This window comes from Muscardinus avellanarius, assembly GCF_963383645.1.
Source record: "Muscardinus avellanarius genome assembly, chromosome: 12".
NCBI lineage: Eukaryota > Metazoa > Chordata > Mammalia > Rodentia > Gliridae > Muscardinus > Muscardinus avellanarius.
The window spans coordinates 5,558,507-5,579,986 of record NC_137798.1 but is presented as its reverse complement, the minus strand read 5'-3'; the positions used below and the strand labels follow the sequence as shown (position 1 = coordinate 5,579,986).

General features: G+C 56.2%; 1 protein-coding gene across 1 annotated transcript; it reads right to left on the bottom strand.

Annotated features, from left to right (window-relative positions):
- Positions 1 to 9,274: 9,274 nt before the first annotated feature.
- ITPKA (inositol-trisphosphate 3-kinase A) lies at positions 9,275 to 19,277 on the bottom strand (the record flags this gene model as incomplete). The annotated part of the gene is made up of 7 exons (XM_080707956.1): positions 9,275 to 9,478; positions 9,571 to 9,642; positions 9,905 to 10,006; positions 10,184 to 10,388; positions 10,473 to 10,689; positions 10,759 to 10,855; positions 18,801 to 19,277. The coding sequence occupies 7 exons, from the start codon at positions 19,275 to 19,277 to the stop codon at positions 9,275 to 9,277; spliced, it is 1,374 nt and encodes a 457-aa protein (XP_080564082.1).
- Positions 19,278 to 21,480: the final 2,203 nt, after the last annotated feature.

Here is a 21,480-nt window from a genome sequence, read left to right as displayed (position 1 = left end):
CCCTATCTGGTCTTTTACCCCATCACAGTAGGAGTGTGTACAGGGTGAACAGAGCAATGGACAGTCACAAAAGTCCAGGTTTCCGAGGGCGCAAGGAAGGCTTGGCCTTGTAGTCACCGAGGCACTGAAAAACAGTACTTTCCACGCATGATCTTACAACACCAGCTGGCACCAAGGAAGCAAGTCTCCCGTGGGGAACTTCGAAGGGGAATGGCCTGCGGCCCTCCTGGCATCTCCGCCCCATCTGGAGCTCACCCTGGCCGCCCCTGCCCAGCCTGCTGGCCCAAGCTTTGGAGACAGACCCTGGGGGGGGCTTCCTTGGCTCCCCGGGGTCTGAGCGGGCTGGCTTCGGGCCCCAGGGGGCTCCGAGGCTGGACACTGTTGGGTGACCGCGCAGACCGGGCCTCAGTGGTCACTCCCGGCCTCAAGCCTTGGCAGCTCCGCTGCAGGCGGAGGAGCCGGATGTGCCAGATCCTAGGATGTTTCTGCGCAGCCTGGAAAGGAGGCGCAGGTCCTGGGGTCTCAGAGTGCCTGGGGAGGGCCACCAGCCAAGTAGGGAAAGCGGGGCGCTGCAGGACCGGGCTTGTCCCCCAAGCCACCCGATGGGAAGCGGGTCATCTCGACGGGAGAACCTGGGCAGGTGTCAGCGGACACCCGCAGCGAGCGAGCGGGTGCAGTTCCAGGGTCCTGTGGGCACTGACGGGCGGTGTTGGGGTGCGGCCTGGTCAGCAAGGGCTGTTGCGGGTTTATCTCAATAACCCCTCCCCCGCCTTAATATCAGCTCTGTCTCCCTGACACTTTTTTTTTTTTTTTTTTTAATGTAATGAGGATGGGACCCAGGGGCATTCTACCTCGAGCTACACCCCCAGGCTTTTTTTTTTTTTTTTTTTTTTTTTTTTTGTGATCCCAGGGATGGAACCCAGGGCCCTCTACCTCCAGGCTATACCCCAGACCTATTTTATATTTTATTTGGAAGCAGGGTCTCACTAAGTTGCCGAGGCTGGTTTCCAACCTGTATGATCCTCCAGTCTCAGCCTCCAAAGCGCTGGGATCACAAGCGTGCGCCACCACGCCCGGCTCTATTTTTTATTCCTTATTTTGAAACAGGGTCTCACTGAGTTGCGAAGAACCTCACTAAGTAGCTGAGGCTGTCCTCGAACCACGATCCTCCTGTCTCAGCCTCCCAAGTACTGGTATTACAAGCGTGCACCACCACGCCCGGCTCCACTATCATTCTTGAAAATTCTGTAAAATCTAATTTTTGGCTTGCGAACCTAGTTTTTAAAGCACTGTCTTTAAATCCCTGGGATGAATTCTGGAGCCGCGTCTCTGGCCAACCCCTGCGGGCGGCCGGGCCTGGGCCGGGGATTCAGCGCCCCCGCCCCGCAGGATCTCAGCCAGGGCGCCTCGGGTAGTCGTGGTCTCCTGGTCTCGGGGTCTCGTCTCCCTAGCGGGCCAGCAGGGAGAGGGCGCCACCCCTGTGGCTGGGCGGGCCCCTCCCGGGCGGGTCCCTCCCCTGGGTCCGCGGCTCCCCTGGGTGCACGCTGGGCCGCAGCCCAGGAGGGTGACCTGAGGTTACATCCTTTGAGCTGACCTGAGCTAGCGTGCTCCGCTGCTCACACCCGTAATCCAAGTACCTGGGAGGCTGAGGCAGGGATTGCGAGTTTAAGGGCAGCCTCAGAAATTGAGCGAAGCCTCATTAATTAGTGAGATGCTCTTTCAAAATGAAGTAAAAGCCGGGCGTGGTGGCGCTCGCTTGTAATCCCAGCATCCGGGAGGCTGAGACCAGAGAATTGCGGTTCACAGGCAACTTCAGCTGCTTAGTGAGGCTCTCTGCAACTCAGTGAGACCCTGTTTCAAAAAAAAAAAAAAAAATAGGGCTGGGGGTGTAGCTCAGATGTAGAATGCCCCTGGGTTCCATCCAACAAAAAGAAAATAACAATAAATAAATAATTTTAAAAATAGGGCTGCGGTTGTCGCTTGGAGGTAGAATGCCCCTGGGTTTTACCCCTAGTATCACAAAAATAAACAAACACAAATAATTAATAATTTTTTAAAAGAGCTGAGCAAGCCAGGCGTGGTGGCACACACTTGTAATCCCAGCATTCGGGAGGCTGAGACCGGAGGATCGCGGTTCCCGGACAGCCTCAGCTACTTAGTAAGGCCCTCCGCAACTCAGTGAGACCCTGTTTCAAAATAAAGAATAAAAAATTGGGCAGGGGTTGTAGCTTGGAGGTCAAATGCCTCTGGGTTCCATCCCAGACCCGCAAATAAATGAATACATAAATAAATAAAATAAAATAAAATAGCTGAGTATGCCGGTCCTGGTGGCACGTGCTTGTAACTCCCAAGCTTGGGAGGTGGAGACAGGAGGATCGCGCAGGTTTGAAGCCAGCCACGCTGGTTTAAGAGACCCTGTTTCCAAATAAAAAATATATAAAATAGGTCTGGGAGTGTAGCCCGGAGGTAGAAGAGTTTCCAGGAATCCCAGTACCACCAAAAAAAAAAAAAAAAAAAAGAGCTGAGCATGGTGGTGCATGTTTGTAATCCCAGTGAAGGCTGAGAAAAGAGGATAGTAGGTTTCAGTTACTTGGTGATGCCCTCCGCAATTTAATGAGACCCTGTTTCAAAATAGAGAATTACAAAATAGGGCAGTGCATGGTGGCGCACACTTGTAATCCCAGCATTCAGGAGGCTGAGACAAGAGGATCGCAGTTCATGGACAGACTCAGTTACTTAGGCCCTCCCTAACTTAGTGAGACCCTGTTTTACAATAAAGAATAAAAAAATAGCCGGGCGTGGTGGCGCACACTTGTAATCCCCGCGCTTGGGAGGCAGAGACAGGAGGATCGCGCAGGTTCGAAGCCAGCCGCGCTGGCTTGAGAGACCCTGTTTCCAAAAATAAAATAGGTCTGGGAGTGTAGCCCGGAGGTAGAAGGGCTTCCAGGAACCCCAGTACCACAAAAGAAGAAGAAGAAGAAGAAGGAGAAGGAGAAGGAGAAGGAGAAGGAGAAGGAGAAGGAGAAGGAGAAGGAGAAGGAGAAGGAGAAGAAAAACAAAGAAAAAATAGGGCAGGGTCGAATGCCTGGGTTCCATCCCCAGACTGGCAATTTAATTAATTAATTAAAAAATAGGGCTAGGGGTGTAACTCAGAGGTAGAATGCCCCTGGGCTCTATCCCTAGTACCGAAAGAAAAAAGAAAATTGGGTTGGGATGTAGCATGGAGGTAACATGCCCCCAGTTCCACAAAACAAACACTAGCAACAAACAAACAAACAAAAGCAGCTGCGCACACCTGTAATCCCAGTACTTGGGATGCTGAGATGGGAGGACCACAGGTTCAAGGCCAGCCTCAGCAAATTGCCGAGACTCTTGGCAACCTAGCAACACTCTGTTTCAAAACAAAAAATAAAATAAAATAAAATAAAGGGCTGGGGGTGCAGCTTGGAAGTAGAATGACTCCAGGTTCAATTCCCAGTACCAGAGGCATTCTACCTTCAAGCCACACTCCCCAGTCCAAATTTCTTTCTTTCTTTCTTTCTTTCTTTCTTTCTTTCTTTCTTTCTTTCTTTTTTTTTTCCCCTACAGGTGTGAGGATGGAACCCAGGGGCATTCGACCTCAAAACTACATCCCCTATTTTTTATTCATGTATGTGGGGGGGGGCACTGGGTGTGGAACCCAGGGGCTTTTCTACTGCTGAGCTATACTTCCAGCCCCATTTTATACTTTACTTGAAAACAAGGTCTCACTAAGTTGCTGAGAGCCTCACTAAGTAGCTGAGGCTGGCTCGAACCTGTGCGATCCTCCTGTCTCAGCCTCCCGAATGCTGGGATTACAAGCGTGCCCCACCACGCCCCACTCCAATTTTATTTTTTAGGCCTTCAGTTCCCAGCTGGCAACTCTGTGCTCTCCTCTCTAGACCCTCGGCTCCCACTTGTGAACACACTGGATGGTAATGCCAGTGTAGAGAAGGCACACTGGGCTTTCCTCAGCTGTGAGGCAGCGGTGCCCCCACCCGCCCACCCTCACTCCCCCTCTTTGTAGTCCAACCCTGCACCTCTCTGTTTCCACGGGGTGATGCTTTGGAGACTGACGTCTGGGCTGATGGGGAAGATGGCGAATCCTTCCTCACCCCAGCAGCGAGCTCTACCTGCAGCCTCTGGCAGGTATTGGCCTCGACGCCTCACCTTGTCAGCTTGGCCTCAACCCCTGGCCTCAATCCCAATGAGGCCCTGTTCCTGCACTGTGAACTACCCGGTCGTTATGCAATTTGGGAAGTGGGCTGTTGGTTGTGATAACAGTAGCTTTTTTTTTTTTTTGGTGGTACTGGGGTTCCTGGAAGCCCTTCTACCTCCAGGCTACACTCCCAGACCTATTTTATATTTATATATATATATTTTTTATTTGGAAACAGGGTCTCCTAAGCCAGCAAGGCTGGCTCCAAACCTGTGCGATCCTCCTGTCTCTGCCTCCCAAGCACGGGGATTACAAGCGTGCGCCACCACGCTCGGCTTTTTTTTTTTTAAACAGGATCTCACTAAGTAGCTGAGGCTGGCTTTGAACCTGTGCAATCCTCCTGTCTCAGCCACCCAAGTACTGGGTTTCTAAGTGTGCGCCACCACGCCCGGCCAGTAGCTATCTTTTTTGTTTGTTTTTACCCCGTTTGTGATGCTGAGGATGGAACCCAGGACCCTGTGTATACTCGGCAAGCACTCTACAGCTAAGCTACATCCCAGCCCTGGTGTGGTACCAATATGGGGCGCTCTGGAGTGCTCATCAGCGTCCCCTTACTATCTTCGATATCTAGGGGATCGGGGGCCCTAGATTGGGAATGTGGGAGCCTGGCATGGGCCCCCGCTTTCCCACAGCCCGTGTGCTTAGCACTGCTCCTTGCTCAGACTCCTGACCTCGAATTATCCACGAGGTTGGAGGGACTGCGGGGCGCGGGCTGGGCTCCAGCTGGCGGGTGCCGGCCCAGCGGGCCTGGAGCTGGCCGTGGTCCGTCACGTGTCCAGGGATGTCTCGCCTTCGCCCGCCGCCTGGACCCCTGCGATGCTGGCCGGGAGGGGCAGTGGGCGGGCACTGGGGAAGGAGGTGTGAGGCCTGCCGTGTGCCAGGCACTGTGGGTGCTGGGCAGGAGGGTGGGGGTGGAGCCGCGCACGCTTTGCCTTCAAGGAGTAGGTAGAGCCGGGTGGGAGGTGAGATGTATATTTAGACACAGATATGTATCTAAGATTGGCACTTGATATGGGAGGTATCAAGTGTTTTAGGGGTTTCGGGAGGGAATAGTTGCTTTTGTCTAAATCGTCATGGCAAGGGAACAATGAGCCAGATCTTGAAGCAAGGGTGTGTTGAGGTAGCGGGCCAGAGAGGAGCTTCCCATTGGCCGGCTCTCTCCCTATTGGCCGGCTCTCTCCCTATTGGCCGGCTCTCTCCCTATTGGACATCTCTCTTCCTATTAGGCGGCTCTCTCCCTATTGGCCTGTTCTCTCCCTATTGGACGGGCCGGCTCTCTCCCTATTGGCTGGCTCTCTCCCTATTGGCCGGCTCTCTTCCTATTGGCCGGTTCTCTCCCTATTGGCCAGCTCTCTCCCTATTGGCCGGTTCTCTCCCTATTGGACGGCTCTCTCCCTATTGGCCAGCTCTCTCCCTATTGGCCGGTTCTCTCCCTATTGGCCGGCTCTCTCCCTATTGGACCGCTCTCTTCCTCTCCAGATCCACCCGCCCCCTGGAGCCCTCTGGTTCTGCTGCTGGCTGCGGTGCTGCCCTTCCTTAGCACTGGCCTCCTGGGCATGCGGAGTCCTGGTTCTGGGTACGGAGCCTTTGGAAGCATGGCTCACTCGAGGCTGAGCTGTGAGGGCTCCGTAGGGTCGGGGGGCTTATTTCAGGATCCTCTTGTCTCCCCCCAAATCAGTGGTCAACTCCTCTGGGCTTATGAGTGCGGAAGGAGCTGGGGTGCCCGGGGAAGACGTTTACTTGAACAGACATCCAGAAAGGCGTCTGAGCAGGGAAAGCAGGTAGAGGGTGTGCCCTTGTTCGTCCCACTCCCAGTGAACTAGAAAAGGCAGGGCCTGCGGGGGACAAGGCGGGCGGGTCCTGAGCTTCAGCTGAGCAAGCTTCGAACCTGTGTCCCCAGGACAGCCCCCACCCCTACTACTGCCAGGTGGGGCCTCTGTCCCCAGGGTTCACGAGGTTTCCCCAACCAGCAGCACTCTGCTCAGGAATCCCCACCCGACCCTGCTCCCCGGGTGCCTGTGGGATCAGGTAGGGCGCATTTGAACATGTGGGGAGGTGGAGGCCCACATCGGCTCCCAGGCCAGCTCTCTGCCACAATTCTGGCACGATAGGGACTTTGGGCTGTGACTTCTGCAGCCCAAAGGTTCCTCCTCCTCGGAGATCTGAAACAAATTAAGAGAATCCCCCATTCCAGACTTCCACCCTGCCTTTGTGAGTGTGTGTGGTACTGGGAATTGAACCCAGAGCCATTCCACCTTCACACCACATCCCCAGCCCCATTTTATTTTTTATTTGAAACAGGGTCTCACTAGGTTGATGAGAATCTCACTACTTGCTGAGGCTGTCCTTGAATCTGATCCTCTTGTCTCAGCCTCCCTAGTTACTGGGGTTCCAAGTGTGCGCCACCATGCCCAGCCCACCCTGCTTGACCCCTCTTCTCTTTTCCCCTGGCTGAGGCAGCACCACCCTTGCAGGCTTGGGCCATCCATGATGCAGAGAGCTCAGATAGTGTCAGCTGGACAAAGGAGATAACCCGGTGCTAACCCTCTAGGACCCCTGGCCATGCCAGCCCCCCACTCCCTTCCAGCCTGTCCTCCTGCAGAGCCCTGAGCCATGGTGCCTCTGGGGAAGAGTCTGAGGGACCAGTCACTGGCCTTTCTGGGGATTCCAGCCCCGGCAGGTGGCAATCGAGGTAAGGGGGAGTGGCACCTCTGGTTGGGTGGGACAGCTGGGCACCCTGGACAGGTGGACAATTGCTGGAGCCATGGTTCTCTCTCCTGCAGTATCCAGGGAGCTCGGGTGTTCTGCGCCTTTCCTCTCCGACCCTGCCAGACCTCTGCTCTCATCAGGACGAGCTGGAGTTCCTCAGGCGCCGGGGCTGCTGGGCAGGGGAGGGGGTGGGAGCCTAAGCCTGCCTGCAGGAATAGCCTTGCTTTCCCCCTGGGTCTGAGAGGCAACAACTTTAGGGTCCCCGGCAGGTTTGTGGAGCTTAGAACATGTCTGTCTCCTGCGGTGATGGGGTATGTGCAGACCCCATCGGCAAGTTAACCATCAGAACACTGTGGGCTGAGGCCTCCGCCTCCAGGCTGCGCCTCGCCTCTCCTGCTGGAGCTGGTGTCTGGAGAGGACGTGAAGACTTTCCTGAGACACTGCCGGCCACACCAGGTGGGACCAGGCTTCCAGGCCCTTCTGAAGGCCCGTGTGTTCAAAGGCCTGCATGGACTGATGGACTCTCTCCCCACCCAGCGCCAACCATCACCTCTGGCCAGCTGGCTCAGGACATAGCCCAGGGCTGCCACTACCTCGAGGAAAATTACTTCATCCACAGGTAATGAAGTAATAAGTAATTATTATTATTTTTTGTGGTACTGGGGATGGTATCCAGAGACCTTCTACCTCTGGGCTATACCCCCAGACCTATTTTTTAAATATTTTATTTGGAAACAGAGTCTCACTAAGTTGCTGAGAGCCTCGCTAAGCTGCTGAGGCTGGCTTCAAACCTGTGCGATCCTCCTGTCTCAGCCTCCCTAGAACTGAGATTACAAGCGTGAGCCACCACGCCAAGCACTTTTCCTTTTTCTCCAGTACTGGGGCTTAAAACCAGGGTCATTCGCTGGGTGTGGTGGCGCACACTTGTAATCCCCACGCTTGGAAGGCAGAGACAGGAGGATCGTGCAGGTTCAAAGCTAGCCTCTCTGGCTTAAGAGACCCTGTTTCCAAATAAAAATAGGTCTGGGAGTATAGCCCGGAGAAGGGTTCCATCCCCAGTACCACAAAAAAAAAAAAAAAAAAAAAAAAAAAACCGGGGCACTCTAGAGCGACACCTCCCACTCTTTTTTTTTTTTTTTTTTTTTTTTACTTTGAAATGGTTTTGTTAAATTGCAGAGGGTCTTGCTAAATCTGGCCTTCAATCTGCGATCCTCCCATCTCAGCCTCCCAAGTACTGGGATTATAAGCATGCATCACCATGTCTGGCTGCACACAACTCTTTTTGTGTATGTGTGGTGCTGAGGATTGAGTAGAGGGTAATTCTACCTTCAAGCTACATCCTCAGCTTTATTATTATTTATTTTGAAACAAGGTCTAAGTTGCTGACAGCCTCAATAAATTGCTGAGGTTGGCTTCTGGGTTGAGAAGCAGGTCTTTGGAGGGCCTAAGATCCCCACAGCCCCAGAAAAACTGGCCAGCTTGGGAGGGAGCCCTCTCGGCCCCCGGCTGTCCTCAGAGGCCTCCAACCTTGGAGCCTTTGCAATCGTACCTATGGCCCCTGGGCCCCAAGGTGCCCAGGGGAGGCCTCGGGCACTGACCTGAGCAACCCCTCCTTCTGCACTGTCCCCAGGCACCAGGCGGCCCGTCATTCCGGAGCCTCTGCCCCTGCGCTGCACGTCTGGGTTGTCCCGGCAGCACTGGACTTCCCATGCTGGAAACCAACCCCAGGTGGAGCTCCAGAAGGGCCTGGCCACTCCCAGCCTTTGCTCCTCGGTTTCAGAGGCCATCCCCTCCCATCAGGTTGGGGAGCCTTGACTACCCTGTGCCCGACAGCATCTTTCATCTCCGTAGTCCCCAGCCCTAATATAGATCCTCTTCCATCTTCCAGTGATCTGAGTGGATGTGAGGATTTCAGACGTGAGCAAGAGGGGAGCAGGGGAGGGCGGGATCAGCCGGAGTCGTGACTCTGGGTCTTTTGAGTTTTATTGGGAAGGGGAATCCATTGTAGTGTGGTCAGTTAGACCAATGTAGGTCTAGGCCTGTGAAGTAAAACGTTAATCTGGCCCCTCTGGAGAGGCACAGAGCTGCCTCAGAAGAGCTGGGGGAAGGGTCCCGCTGCCCCTCCCGCGCTGTCATTAGCGCCATTCAGTTCTGGGAATACCGGGGCCGTGCGGGAGGCCAACTCCCTTAGCGGTGGCACCTGGTCCTGCAGGACTGAACGCACCGCCCGCCCAGCGGGGGTTTCCGTCTTGCCGGCATGCACTGTGGGGTCAACAGCAAGGTCCACAGCTGCCTGACCGCCAGCCCGAGTGGGGACAGGGCGCCGCCTCATCTCTCGGCCAGGTTGGCCAGGATGCCGATGAGATTGTCCAGCCCCAGCAAATAGCCGTCCTCGCGGTTGCCCTCCTCCCAGGGCCGCCGGTGGTCCAGGATCTGGCCGTCGGGCAGCGGCGTGGTCTTGCCAAAATCGATGAGCCACACGCCGGCGCGATGGCAGTGGTCGTGCACGAATAGGAGCGAGCTGCCGATCACCTGCCGGGCCTCGCGTCAGCCGCCGCCCTGCCCCCAGAAGCCCCCGACGCTGTCCCCACGCTGTCCCAGCGCGGAGCCCACCAGCCCCTTACCTCGTGCCTCCTAAAGAACTCCGAGACCTCCAGGGTGTCCCTGATCTGCTGCAGGCGGTTCAGATACAGCCTCTGGAGGGGAGGGCGGGCACGGGCGTCAGGCGGGAGAAAGGGCCTGCTACAGGTGGTCCTGCTGCAGGCAGGGGCCGTGGTGCACCCATGGCTTGATAAATACTGTATGAGGCCCCCATGGCTCAGAGGGGAAAAAACACACAATTACAGGCTCAGAGGGGAAAAACACACAATCACAGCACGGGGAGAGGAATGCTAGCGGGGACTCAGGTGGGGCACTGAGCCGACCCTCGGGTTGGGCGCCCTGGGACCAGCCTCTCACCAGCACTTCTGCGTCCCCTTGCATGAAGTCCTCAAAGACCCGAGTCACCTGCTCCCGGCTCCGCGTAGTCTTGAAGTCCGTGCTGCAGGAGCCATCGGCCTTCTGGAGGAGGAGGGTAGGGGGTGTCAGGCGGCCCCACCACCTGGGGCGAGGCGGGCAGGGTCCTGCCGGGCGGCGGGTGGGGTTACCTCCCAGGATGCTGACTGCTGGGGACCTGCGGGTGGCCGGAGGTCAACAGAAGGGGAGATGCCCGCCTCGCTGGGCAGGGGCCCGGCCCACCTTGATGCCCTCGATGCGGAAGCCCAGCGTGGTGCTGGAGCTGATGCCTTCCCGCCACTGCATGTAGCGAGGCTTGGTCACGGCCCGCTGCGCGTGCTCCTCCTCCGTGGGCGCCGCGGGGTCCACGGCCAGCATCTTCTTGTACATGTCCTTCCGCAGCTTGGGCCGCTCTCGGGCCTTGGTCAGCTCCTCCTCCAGGTAGGTCCTGTGGGAGCGAGTGATGGGCGCTCAGGGCCCCCGGCGCTCGCCGGCCCTTGGGGGCCCCTCCCGGCAGGCCGGGCAGGCCCACCTGACGCCCATCTTGCAGTCCAGCACGCAGGGCCCGTCGAAGCCGTCCAGCAGGTCCTGCAGCTGCAGGTAGCTCTCGCCGTCGCGCTCCACCTCGCCGTGGAAGGCGGGCACGCAGCCGCGCAGCACGTCGGCCATCAGCCGCGCCAGGCAGGAGCGCTCGGGCTCCGAGCTGCGCTTCAGGATCAGCCCGCTCGTGCCCGCCGCCTTGAAGCTCCCTGCGAGGGGAGGGGGCGAGTCAGCCGCGACCCTCGCCCGCCGCCCCGCCTGCCCGCAGCCACGCTCACCCGTGTGCCCCGCCAGCTGCACCCACGAGTAGCGCCTCTTGAAAGGGCTGATGACCGGCAGGTTCACCATGGTCCGGATCTTCTGCCAGTGGCTTTTCTGAAAGTAACAAGCCCCCGTTTGCAAGGGGTACCTCGGTAACGCACAAGTCCCCCTCTGGACGGCGGCGGGCCCCATCCCATCGCGGTGGAAGCAGCTAAGCCCGCAGGACTCTCGCTCACTCAGGGAAAGTTTACTGTGGGCCAGTGTGTCGGGCACCCAGGCACAGGGAAGGTTACTGTTTCTCAAATAAACTGAAAAGATCCCCAGACTTAGTGTCAGAAGGCTCAGGTTTGCATCCCAGCCCTATCACTCAGCTGAAGTGGGAAGCCTGGCGTGGTGGCGCACGCTTGAAATCCCAGCATTCGGGAGGCTGAGCCAGGAGGACCTCGGTTTGCAGGCAGCCTCAGCTACTTAGTGAGGCCTTTTGCATCTCAGTGAGACCCTGTTTCAAAATAAAGAATAAAAAATAGGTCTGGGGGTGTAACATGGAGGTAGAATACCCCTGGGTTCCATCCCCAGCACTGCAAAAAAAAATTATATATATATATATATATATATATATATGTAAAAATTAAATAAAATGGGGAACTAACAGCGCCTGGGTTGTTGAGAGTTGACCGTGAGGCTTGAGTGTGACCTGCACTCAGCTCCCCTCCATCCTTGGCGAGAAGCAGAGTGGGCGGGACGAACCTGGATCCCTGGTTCACTCACCTGTGACCTCACTCAGTTCCTCTCATTTCTGGAATAAACCCAGAATGAGCCCTTCTCACAGGCCCAGGGTAGAGAAGCCAGCCTAGCAGGGCCTGCAGGAAGAATGGTTTGGGCTGCCCAAGACTCTCTGGCAAAGCCCGAGGCACCCACGGTTCTGGTCTGGACCCAGAAACCTGAGTCTCACAATGGGAGAGCAGAGGGCCGGTCACCGTGGACAGGAGCAGCTGTGGACTTTCAGGGGTGCACCCCTTGCCTCATGACGCTGCTCTGCCTCCACCCATCCTGAAAGCACATCATAATCTGGACCTGTGTCTCACCCCAGACTCAGCAGCCCTGCATCTCCGAGGTGCACACGTCTGCTCATCAGACTGTGTCTGCCGCCTCCTCCCAGGGGTCAGGGTAAAGTTTAGAGGAGTTAAGCCTGTGTGTCCCCACAGGACTGGCACCCGGAAACCAGCCTCCCGCCAAGAGAGTCCTAGGAGGGAGAGGGCAAACAGAGGAGGTGGCCGGGTAGCGGGGCTGCTGGCCAAGGAGCCCTTGGTGACGACGCACTGGTCAGTTCCGGTCCTGGCGAGTGAACCCAAGCAAGTACTCTTAGACGTGTGGGCCTCCTTCCTGTGAGGACACAGTGGCCGCCCTACTATGAGCCACCACTTACTGCCTACTGTGTGCCAGGCGCCTCATCTTCCCTCAGCATGGTTCTTGCCTTGCTACTGAAGTCCCTTACCCGAGGGCGTGATCACATGACCAATCCCCAGGGATCTGGGGGTGTAGCCAGAAGCAGCCCACCAGCAGCCTGAAATCTTTTTCAAAACTCCCTTTTAAAATCTTTAAATACATACAAGGTTTACATTCTGCTGCATAAGAAATCCAAGATTTATTATAAAGCTCCCCACCTCCAAATCCTCAAGTAAAATTCCAGGAAGATGATTTATGTATCACATATTTAGCAGTACCATCCTCGCCCCCCATTGATGATGCCCACAGGTTCTTCTTTTCTTCTTTCTTTGGTGCTGAAGATTGAACCCAGGGGTATTCTACCTCCAAGCTACACCCCCAGCCCGAATTTTTTGTTTTTCATTTAATTAATTAATTAATTTATTTTTACATTCTGGGGATGGAACCCGGGGGCATTCTATCTCTGAGTTATACCCCCAGCCCTATTTTTTCTTTATTTTGAAACAGGGTCTCACTGAGTTGCAGAGGGCCTCACTAAGTAGCTGAGGCTGTCCTCAAACCGCAATCGTCCTGTCTCAGCCTCCCAAATGCTGGGATCACAAGTGTGTGTGCGCCACCACGCCCGGCTTGTTATTTTTTTGAAACAGGGTCTCACTGAGTTGTGGAGTGCCTTGCTAAGTAGCTGAGGCTGGCCCCAAACTCAGATCCTCTTGTCGCAGCCCCCCCACGTACTGAGGTTACAAGCGTGTGCCACCACGCCCAGCTTGCCCACAGGCATCATTAGTCCCATACTATAGGAGGAAATCAGGCTCAGAGGGTCAGATCCCCTCACTCCTCGTGCCAACTCCCATCTCTGGCTGAGGATGTTACCAGCCCAACTCCCTCCCTTGGTCCAAGCTTCTAGCAGGTTGCAAAGTCCATATTCCAATCCCGCCTCTCCTAGGAGGGTTAAATGAGACACTCCATGAAAACAGTTTTTGTTTGTTTGATGGCACTGGGGATGGAACCCAGGGGCATCCTACCTCCGAGCAACACCGCCAGCCCTATTCTTTATTCTTTATTTTGAAACAGGGTCTCACTGAGTTGCAGAAGGCATAAGTAGCTGAGGCTGTCCGTGAACCGTGATCCTCCTGTCTCAGCCTCCCGAGTGTTGTGGTTACAAGCATGCGCCACCCCCGGCTCTATTTTTATTTTTTTTAGGTAATGGAGGTTGAACCCAGAGACATTCTACTTCGGTGCTAGGTGCAGCTACACACTCAGCCCTATTTTTATTATTTTTTTAATTTTTATGTTTATTTTTTGTGGTGCTGGAGATTGAACCCAGGGGCATACTACCTCCAAGCCACACCCCCAGACCAATGTTTCGTTCTTTATTTTTGAAACAGGGTCTAAGTTGTAGAGGGCCTAAGTAGCAGAGGCTGGTGGGGAACCCAGACCCTCCTGTCTTAGCCTCCCTGTCTCAAGCTTGTAATCGAGATTACAAGCATGTGCCATCATGCCCAGCTTTTATTTTTTATTTGGAAACAGGACCTCACTAAATTACTGAGATTTGCCTCAAACTTGCAATTCTCCTGCCTCAGCCCCTCCAGTATTAGACTGTATGTACGCACCACCATGCCTGGATGAGAAAGGGCTTTCTTTTTGTTGTTATGGTGGTGGAACTGGAGATGGAGCCCAGGGACATTCTACCTCTGAGCTACACCCCCAGTCCTATTTTTTTATTTTTTTGGTGGTACTGGGGTTCCTGGAAGCCCTTCTACCTCCGGGCTACACTCCCAGACCTATTTTATATTTTGAAACAGGGTCTCTTACGCAAGCATGGCTGGCTTCGAACCTGTGCAATCCTCCTGTCTCCGCCTCCCAAGTGTGGGGATTACAAGCGTGGACCACCACGCCCAGCAGGTCCTATTTTTTTTTTTTCCAAACAGGGTCTTGCTAAATTGCAGAGGGCCTAAATTGCTGAGGCAGGCTGTGAACCTGCAATCTTCCTGTCTCAGCCTCCCAAGCACTGGGATTATGGGGATGTGCCACCAGGCATGGCTGAGAGAGCTTTTTCAAGGTAAAAATGTCTTGCAGACCTGGGATACTAAGAGGGTCAAATCTCCGAGGAGCTGGGTGTGGTGGCTCATGCTTGTAATCCCAGTACTTGGGAGGTTGAGACAGGAGGATTGCAGGTTTGAGAATTGCTTTAGCAAGTAGTGAGACTCATTAACCTAGAGAGATCCTGTTTCAAAATAAAAATAAAATAGGGCTGGGAGATAGTTCAGAGGTAGAATACTCCTGGGCTCAATCTCCAATACCAAAAACAAAAAAACAAAAAAACTCTAAGACAATAATGAGATAAACCTGGAGCTATCCCCCACACACAAACACACTGGCTGATACCTTTGCCTTCATGCAAAAGAATGGGTTTAGTAGAAGCTGGGTGTGGTGGTGCATGCTTGTAATCCCAGCATTTGGGAGGCTGAGACAGGAGGATCTTGGTTGGAAGACAGCCTCAGCTACTATTTAGTGAGGCCCTTTGCAACTCAGTGAGACTCTGTTTCAAAATAAAGAATAAAAAAAGCCGGGCGTGGTGGCACACGCTTGTAATCCCAGCATCCGGGAGGCTGTGACCTGGAGGATCGCGGTTCGCGGACAGCCTCAGCTACTTAGTGAGGCCCTCAGCAACTCAGTGAGACCCGGTTTCAAAATAAAGAATAAAAAATAGGACAGGGTGTGTAGCTTGGAGGTCAAATGCCCCTGGGTTCCATCCCCAGACCTGCAAAAAAAATAAAAAAATAAAAAATAAAAAAAAATAAAAAATAGGGCTGGGGGTGTAGCTCGGAGGTAGAATGCCCCTGGGTACTGCAAAAAAAAAAAAAAAAAAAAAAAAAAAAAAAAAAAAAAAAGTATGGGTTTAGTAGTGGGAGCTTAGCCTGGTATGGTGGTGCATGCCTGTAATTCCAGTACTTGGAAGGCTGAGACAGGAAGATTACAGGTTCAGAAATTTAGTGAAACTCAACAAGCTAGCAAGAGACCGTTTCAGAATAAATAAACTGGGCGTGGTGGCGCACACTGGTAATCCCAGTACTTGAGAGGCCGAGACAGGAGGATCACGGTTGGCGGCCAGCCTCAGCCACTTAGGCCTTTGCGACTCACTGAGACCCTGTTTCAAAATAAAGAAAAAGCCGGGCGTGGTGCGCACGCTTGTAATCCCCACGCTTGGGAGGCTGAGACAGGAGGATCACACGGGTTCGAAGCCAGCCTCAGCTACTTAGTGAGGCTCTCAGCAACCTAGTGAGACCCTGTTTCCAAATAAAATATAAAAAAGGTCTGGGAGTATAGCACGGAGGTAGAAAGCCTCTGGGTTCACCGCCAGGACCACCAAAAAAAATAAATAAATAAAAAATAGGGCTGAGATGGGCGTGGTGGCACATGCTTGTAATCCCCGCGCTTGGGAGGTGCTGGTTCGGAGCCAGCCTCGCTGGCTTAAGAGACCCTGTTTCCACATAAAAAAGTTAAAAAATAGGTCTGGGAGTGTATCCCGGAGGTAGAAGGGCTTCCAGGAATCCCAGTACCACCAAAAAAAAAAAAAAAAAAAAAAAAAGGGGCTGAGGTGCAGCTCGGAGGTTGAATGCCCCTGGGTTCCACCCCCAGTACCACACACAAAAAATAAAATAAAAAAAGGAGGGGGCTTTCATGCTCAACTCAGCAGAGCCCTCCCAGACACCCCCTGGTAGTGTCCTAGGTGGGCATTTAGCTCCCTTGCCAGTAAGTGACCTGCTCAAGCACCGAAAGAGTTGATGCCTCTGTCAGGGAACCCAGCTTGCTGCCATCCTGGGCAAACCTCCCCCAGGAAACATAATACATTCTCAAATGAACATACCCAAGAAGGCTCCTGGAGAATCACTGCTGGGTGGGTGGGTGGGTTGGTAAGTGGGTGGGAATTTTGGCTCATGTACAACAGCAGGGAAGATATTTTTGAGCAGGTGAGACTTTTATTGTATGCATATCAGAAAGCAGATTTTTGAAATTACAGAGTGAAATCCAGCTTTTTTCCTTTTTTCTTTCTTTTTTTTTTTTTTTTGCATGTGTGCGTGTGGTACCGAGAACTGAACCCAGAGGCATTCTCCCTCCTAGCTACATCCCAGACTGATTTTCTTATCTGAAAACAGGGTCTCTGTAGGTTGCGGAAAGCCTCACTAAATTGCTGAGGCTGAACCTGCAACCCTCCTGTCTCAGCCTCCCAAGTACTAGGGTTACATGTGTGTGTGTGCCACAATGCCCAGCTTATTTTATCTTTTTGCATGGTGCTGGGGATTGAACCCAGGGGCATTCTACCTCTGAGCTACACTCCCAGCCCTATTTTATTTTTTATTTGGAAACAGGATCTCGCTAAGTTGCTGAGGCTGGCTTCAAGCCTCTGATCCTCCTGTCTCAGCCTCCCAAGTCCTGGAATTGGAATTACAGGCGGGCACCACCATGCCTGACTGAAATTCTGCCTCTAAGCTGAAGCCTAATCCTATGGCCCAGCCTTCCCATGGAGACATACACACAGCCAGAGGCTACGTGGGCATCCTGGTCCAAAGCCAGGGAGCCATGTAAAGGCTCTGATGGAGTCAGAGGAGGACCCTCTGGTGCCCGACCTCCACGAGGGCTGAGAAGGGAGTACGCACCGTTGCGCGGCCTTGGCTGGATACTGAGCACAGCCTCTCCCTTGTCTAAGCTCCACCTGGAAGCCTAAAGACACATCACCCCAGACTCTCAACTAGTCTGCAGGGCCACCTGCGCTCTTGACCTCTGCTCCTGGCCTCCAGTCACCCGCCTCTGGCTGAAGCTCTCTGCAGCCCAGCACCCTCTCCGTGCTCCACTTGTCCTATTGAAGGAGCACTCCCTGTGGTGGCAGGGAGAGCAATCAGTTTAAATTTATACAGTGATTTGCACTAAGGTATAAATGACCCACGACTTCACCTTCCCATGGGCATTTGCTTTTTAAAAAGGAAGTCTGTTAACCTAAATTCCGCTCTATAATTAGTAGAAAGTGATGTGTGGGGGCTCTGAGTCCAGGAGGGGAGAGCATCCAGGTCTCCTTACCTATCCTGGAGCGCTGGGAGAAAACCAGAAGAACAGGAGCCCGCGCCCTCTCTTCTGCCAGACCCACCCCGCTCCCATAACTGTTTGAGGGGCAGGCACGGGGTAAGCGCCCTGACAGTTGCCCCTGAGGACAGGCCCCCAACTCCTCTCTTGGCTTGTTGGGGTTTCCCTGCCCTGCCTCCTCCCTCTACCAGAGCAGAGGCCAGTGGAGGGAGGGAGGCTGCCTAGTCTCAACTACCCTGGCTCCAGGCAGGCTCCCGGAGGCTGAGGCCAAGCCAAGGTTGTAGGCGTCTGGAGGAGGAGCTAGAGACTTCCTGGGCGAGGCGAGGGTGTGGGGGCCGGCCACCTAGCACCCTTCCTTCAGGTGATCCCTCAGGGCTTCCTGCCTGGGGAAGCCCCAAAGGAGACCTATGGCTGCGGGACCGGCCCGAGGCAAAGTCCGCTCAGGGCCCTTCCACGCGGGCGCAGGCAGCCTCTGTCAACAGCCCCTAGCTTATCTGCGCCGCGTGGCTGTGGCTGTTTGCCTTCCGGGAGGCCCCGGCGGGCTGGGGGTTGGGAAGGCCCAGAAGACGCAGCCCTGGAGCTGGAGGGGCCCTCGGCGGCCATCTGTACTAGTTCCTGGCGGCGCCTGGAGACGCCAACGGTGTAGGAGGCGACACAGGGCACTCACGGAGAGGGGCTGCCCCACTGCCCGCAGGCTTGGGGTGCGGGGCTCCTGCGCGCGGGGGAAGAGGGAAGCGGGGCGCCCCCTCCGCCTCTCGGGAGTTGAGCCGGGGGTCTTCCCGACGGGGAGGTGAGGAAGGGGTCCTGCTTCACATTCCACGTCTTGGAAGCCTCGGCGGCGTGCGCTGTGGCACGGGGGTGGCCCCAGCAGCTGACCACGGGCCAGGGGTGTGCTTACCCGCCGGGGGGGTGGGGGGCACGGCAGGCTCGTGGCTGAGCCCCGCACCTACACCTGGCAGCGGGGGGTGCTGTTCCTTCTCTTTGCGCTCCCCCCTTCTTTTTCTATCGCCACTAACCCCACCGTCCCCTGGGTCCTGCGATCTCCAAGGCTCAGAGTCACAGACCCGCTGCCAGCGTGCGGCGCGGCGGCCCTCGCCCCGCGGCGTCCAGGCAACCGGGACGCGTCCCGGCTCTGCCCCGGGCGGGTCCGGAGCCGCGGGCGGCGGGGCGCCCCTGGCCTCCCCCCGCTCCGGGGACACCCGCGTAACGCGGATCCCGAGCGGCTCCGCGCTGACCGCGCGCAGTGAAGTCTGTGGCCTTGGCCAGGACGCGAGGCCACGGCGGCGCCCCGGGGGCGGCACCCGGCCGGTGCGACCGCGGTCAGACGCGGCCCCGGAGCCCCCAGACCCCCGGCCGGCCCCCAGCCTCGCCCCCGCCCCCCGCGCACACCCGGGCGCACAGGTGGGCGCACGTGGGCCCGCGCCTCGTGCCGGGGCAGGCGGCGGCGGGGAGCCGGCGCTCACGCCCACTCGCGCGGGCGCCGTGGCAACGCGGGGAGGCGGCGCGGGGCTGGGCGGGGGTCCCGCGGCCGTACCTGCACCGCGTCCTCGCCGGCCTCCAGCTGCACGTTGCCGCGGCTGCGGCTCTCGCTGTCGCTCAGCAGGTCGTCCTCCGAGTCCTCGAGCAGCGACGAGCCGGTGGAGGAGAGCGACGAGGTGGAGGGGCGGCGCGGCTGCTGCAGGTGCGCGGCCGGGAGCCGGGCGGCCGGCGGCTCGGGCGGCCCGGGGCTGGCGGGCGGCGCGTCGGGCTCCTCGGCCGTCACGGTCAGCCGCGGGATGGCGGGCGCGGGGGGCGCGCGCGGGAGCCCGTTGGGCACCTGCCCCCCGCGCCGCTTGGCCCCGCGGGCCCGGGGCTCCCCGGCGGCGGCCGAGGCGGCGACCGCGGCGCAGCGCGCCTCGAAGAGCAGGCGCAGCTCCCCGACGCTCCGGCGCGGCGCGCGCTCCAGCCCCGGGCTGCAGTGGCCCGCGCCCCCCGGCCGCGCCATGGCCGCCGGGCCCCCGGGCAGGGTCATCTCCCTGCCCCGAGGCAGCGGCGGAGCCCACCGGCGGCGAGCGGGGACTGCCGGCGCGGCGCCCGGGGCTGGAGCTGCCGGGGCGGAGCCTGAGCGCGCCCCGCCCGCCGCGCCCGCCGCCACGCCCACCGCGCCCCGCTCGCCACGCCCACCGCGCCTCGCTCGCCACGCCCACCGCGCCTTGCCCACCGCGTCCACCGCCACGCCTACCGCCACGCCCACCGCGCCCGCCGCCACGCCCACCGCGCCCCGCTCGCCACGCCCACCGCGCCCCGCCCGCCCGGACAAGTTCCGCGGAAGCGCGGTCGGCGCGGCTCCCGGCTCCCGCCGCTCTCCGGCCCGGGGAATCCTGACTCCTCGGCGCAGCCGCGCGTGGCCCGAGCCCTGGGGCTGCGGAGGATTCCTCCAGCGGCGCGGAGGACGGCCCCGCGGGAGCAAACTGCTCCGGCCCGGGCTCCCTTCCGAGTGCCTTCCCTCCCCGGCTAGCGTTTCCCTAAAGTTTCCCGGTGTCTGGGGTTCAAGGCCGGCGAGGCTCCCGCCCAGGCCCTGCAGGAGGGGAGCCTGGATCCCGCCGAGCCCACCCGGGGGCGGCTGGCCGGGCCGCCTCTGTGTCTGGCAGGATCCCGAGGCTCCAAAGTCCTCCTTGTCAAGTCAGGAGCGAACTTTGAGGCCCTAGGACCGCTGTTATTTCGTGTCTCACCTCCCCGTATTTACTGACTTTTTTGTGCGCCCTGACTACACAGCCGTGAGATGTAACGGGATGCACTGGTCCGTGTACACGCTGCTCAGTGTATTTCCCTCGGAGTCCCGCCCTCTCACACTTTCTCCTTCCCCGTAAATGGTAGTGGGATTGGTATTGATATTTTCATATGTGGATATAACATTATTATTTTTTTTTTTTTTTGCGGGTCTGGGAATGGAACTCAGGGGCATTCTACCTCCGAGCTACACCCCCTGCCTTATTTTTTATTCTTTATTTTGAAACCGGGTCTCACTGAGTTGCAGAGGGCCTCACTACGTAGCTGAGGCTGTCTGCGAACCGCGATCCTCCAGGTCTCAGCCTCCCGAATGCTGGGATGACAAGCGTGCGCCACCACGCCCGGCTTATAACATTATTTTTGTGTGTGTGTGTGGCACTGGGGGTGGAACCCAGGGGCATTTCTACCTCTGGGCTATACTCCCAGACCTATTTTATACTTTATTTGGAAACAGGGTCTCACTAAGTAGCTGAAGCTGTCCTCGAACTGTGATCCTCCAGTCTCAACCTCCCAAATGCTGGAATTGCAAGCGTGCGCCACCACGCCCAGCTGATAGAACATTTGACTGTTTCCTTTCTCAAGTCTTATACCCCCCTTTTCCACCTCCCTCCCCCAATCCTCTTCTACGGGTCTTTTCCTTAACTGAAGTCTCTTTTATTTCCTGTTTTCATTCCAGCTCCCACATATGAGAGAAATGTACAACCCTTGACTTTCTGAGACTTGACTTTCTGAGACTGAGCCAGTTGTGGTGGCGTGCTTGTAATCCCTGTAATTTGGGAGGCTGAGACAGGAAGATCTCAGGTTAACAGCCAGCCTCTGCTGCTTAGTGAGGCCCTCTGCAATTTAGTGAGACCCTGTTTCAAAAAAATAGTTAAGCAGGGCATGGTGGCCCACGCTTTTAATCCTAGCACTTGGGAGGCTGAAACAGGAGGACCGCAGGTTCACAGCCAGCCTCAGCTATTCAGTGAGGACCCTCACAACTTAGTGAGACCTGTTTTAAAGTAAATACTAAAAATAGTGCTGAAAGTATAGCTCCCAGGTAGAATGCCTCTGGAGCCAAGCCTGGTGGTGGACACTTGTAATCTCAGCATTTGGGAGGCTGAGAAAGGAGGATCACAGTTCACCGACAGTCTCAGCTACTATTTAATGAGGCCCTTTGCAACCCAGTGAGACCTTGTTTCAAAATAAAGAGTTAAAAATAGGGCTGGGTGTGTAGCTCAGAGGTAGAATGTTCCTGGGTTCCACCCCCAGTGTTGCAAAAAATAAAAATAAAAAATAAAAATAAGGCTGGGGTATAGCTTGGAGATAGAAGGCCCCTAGGTTCAATCCCCAGTACCCACCCCCAAATGCTGTAGTTCCATTCATTTTTCTGTAAATGACAGAATTTTCTACTTCTTTTTAGACGAGTGAAATTCAATTGTCTGTTCTGGGATGACAAGTGTGTG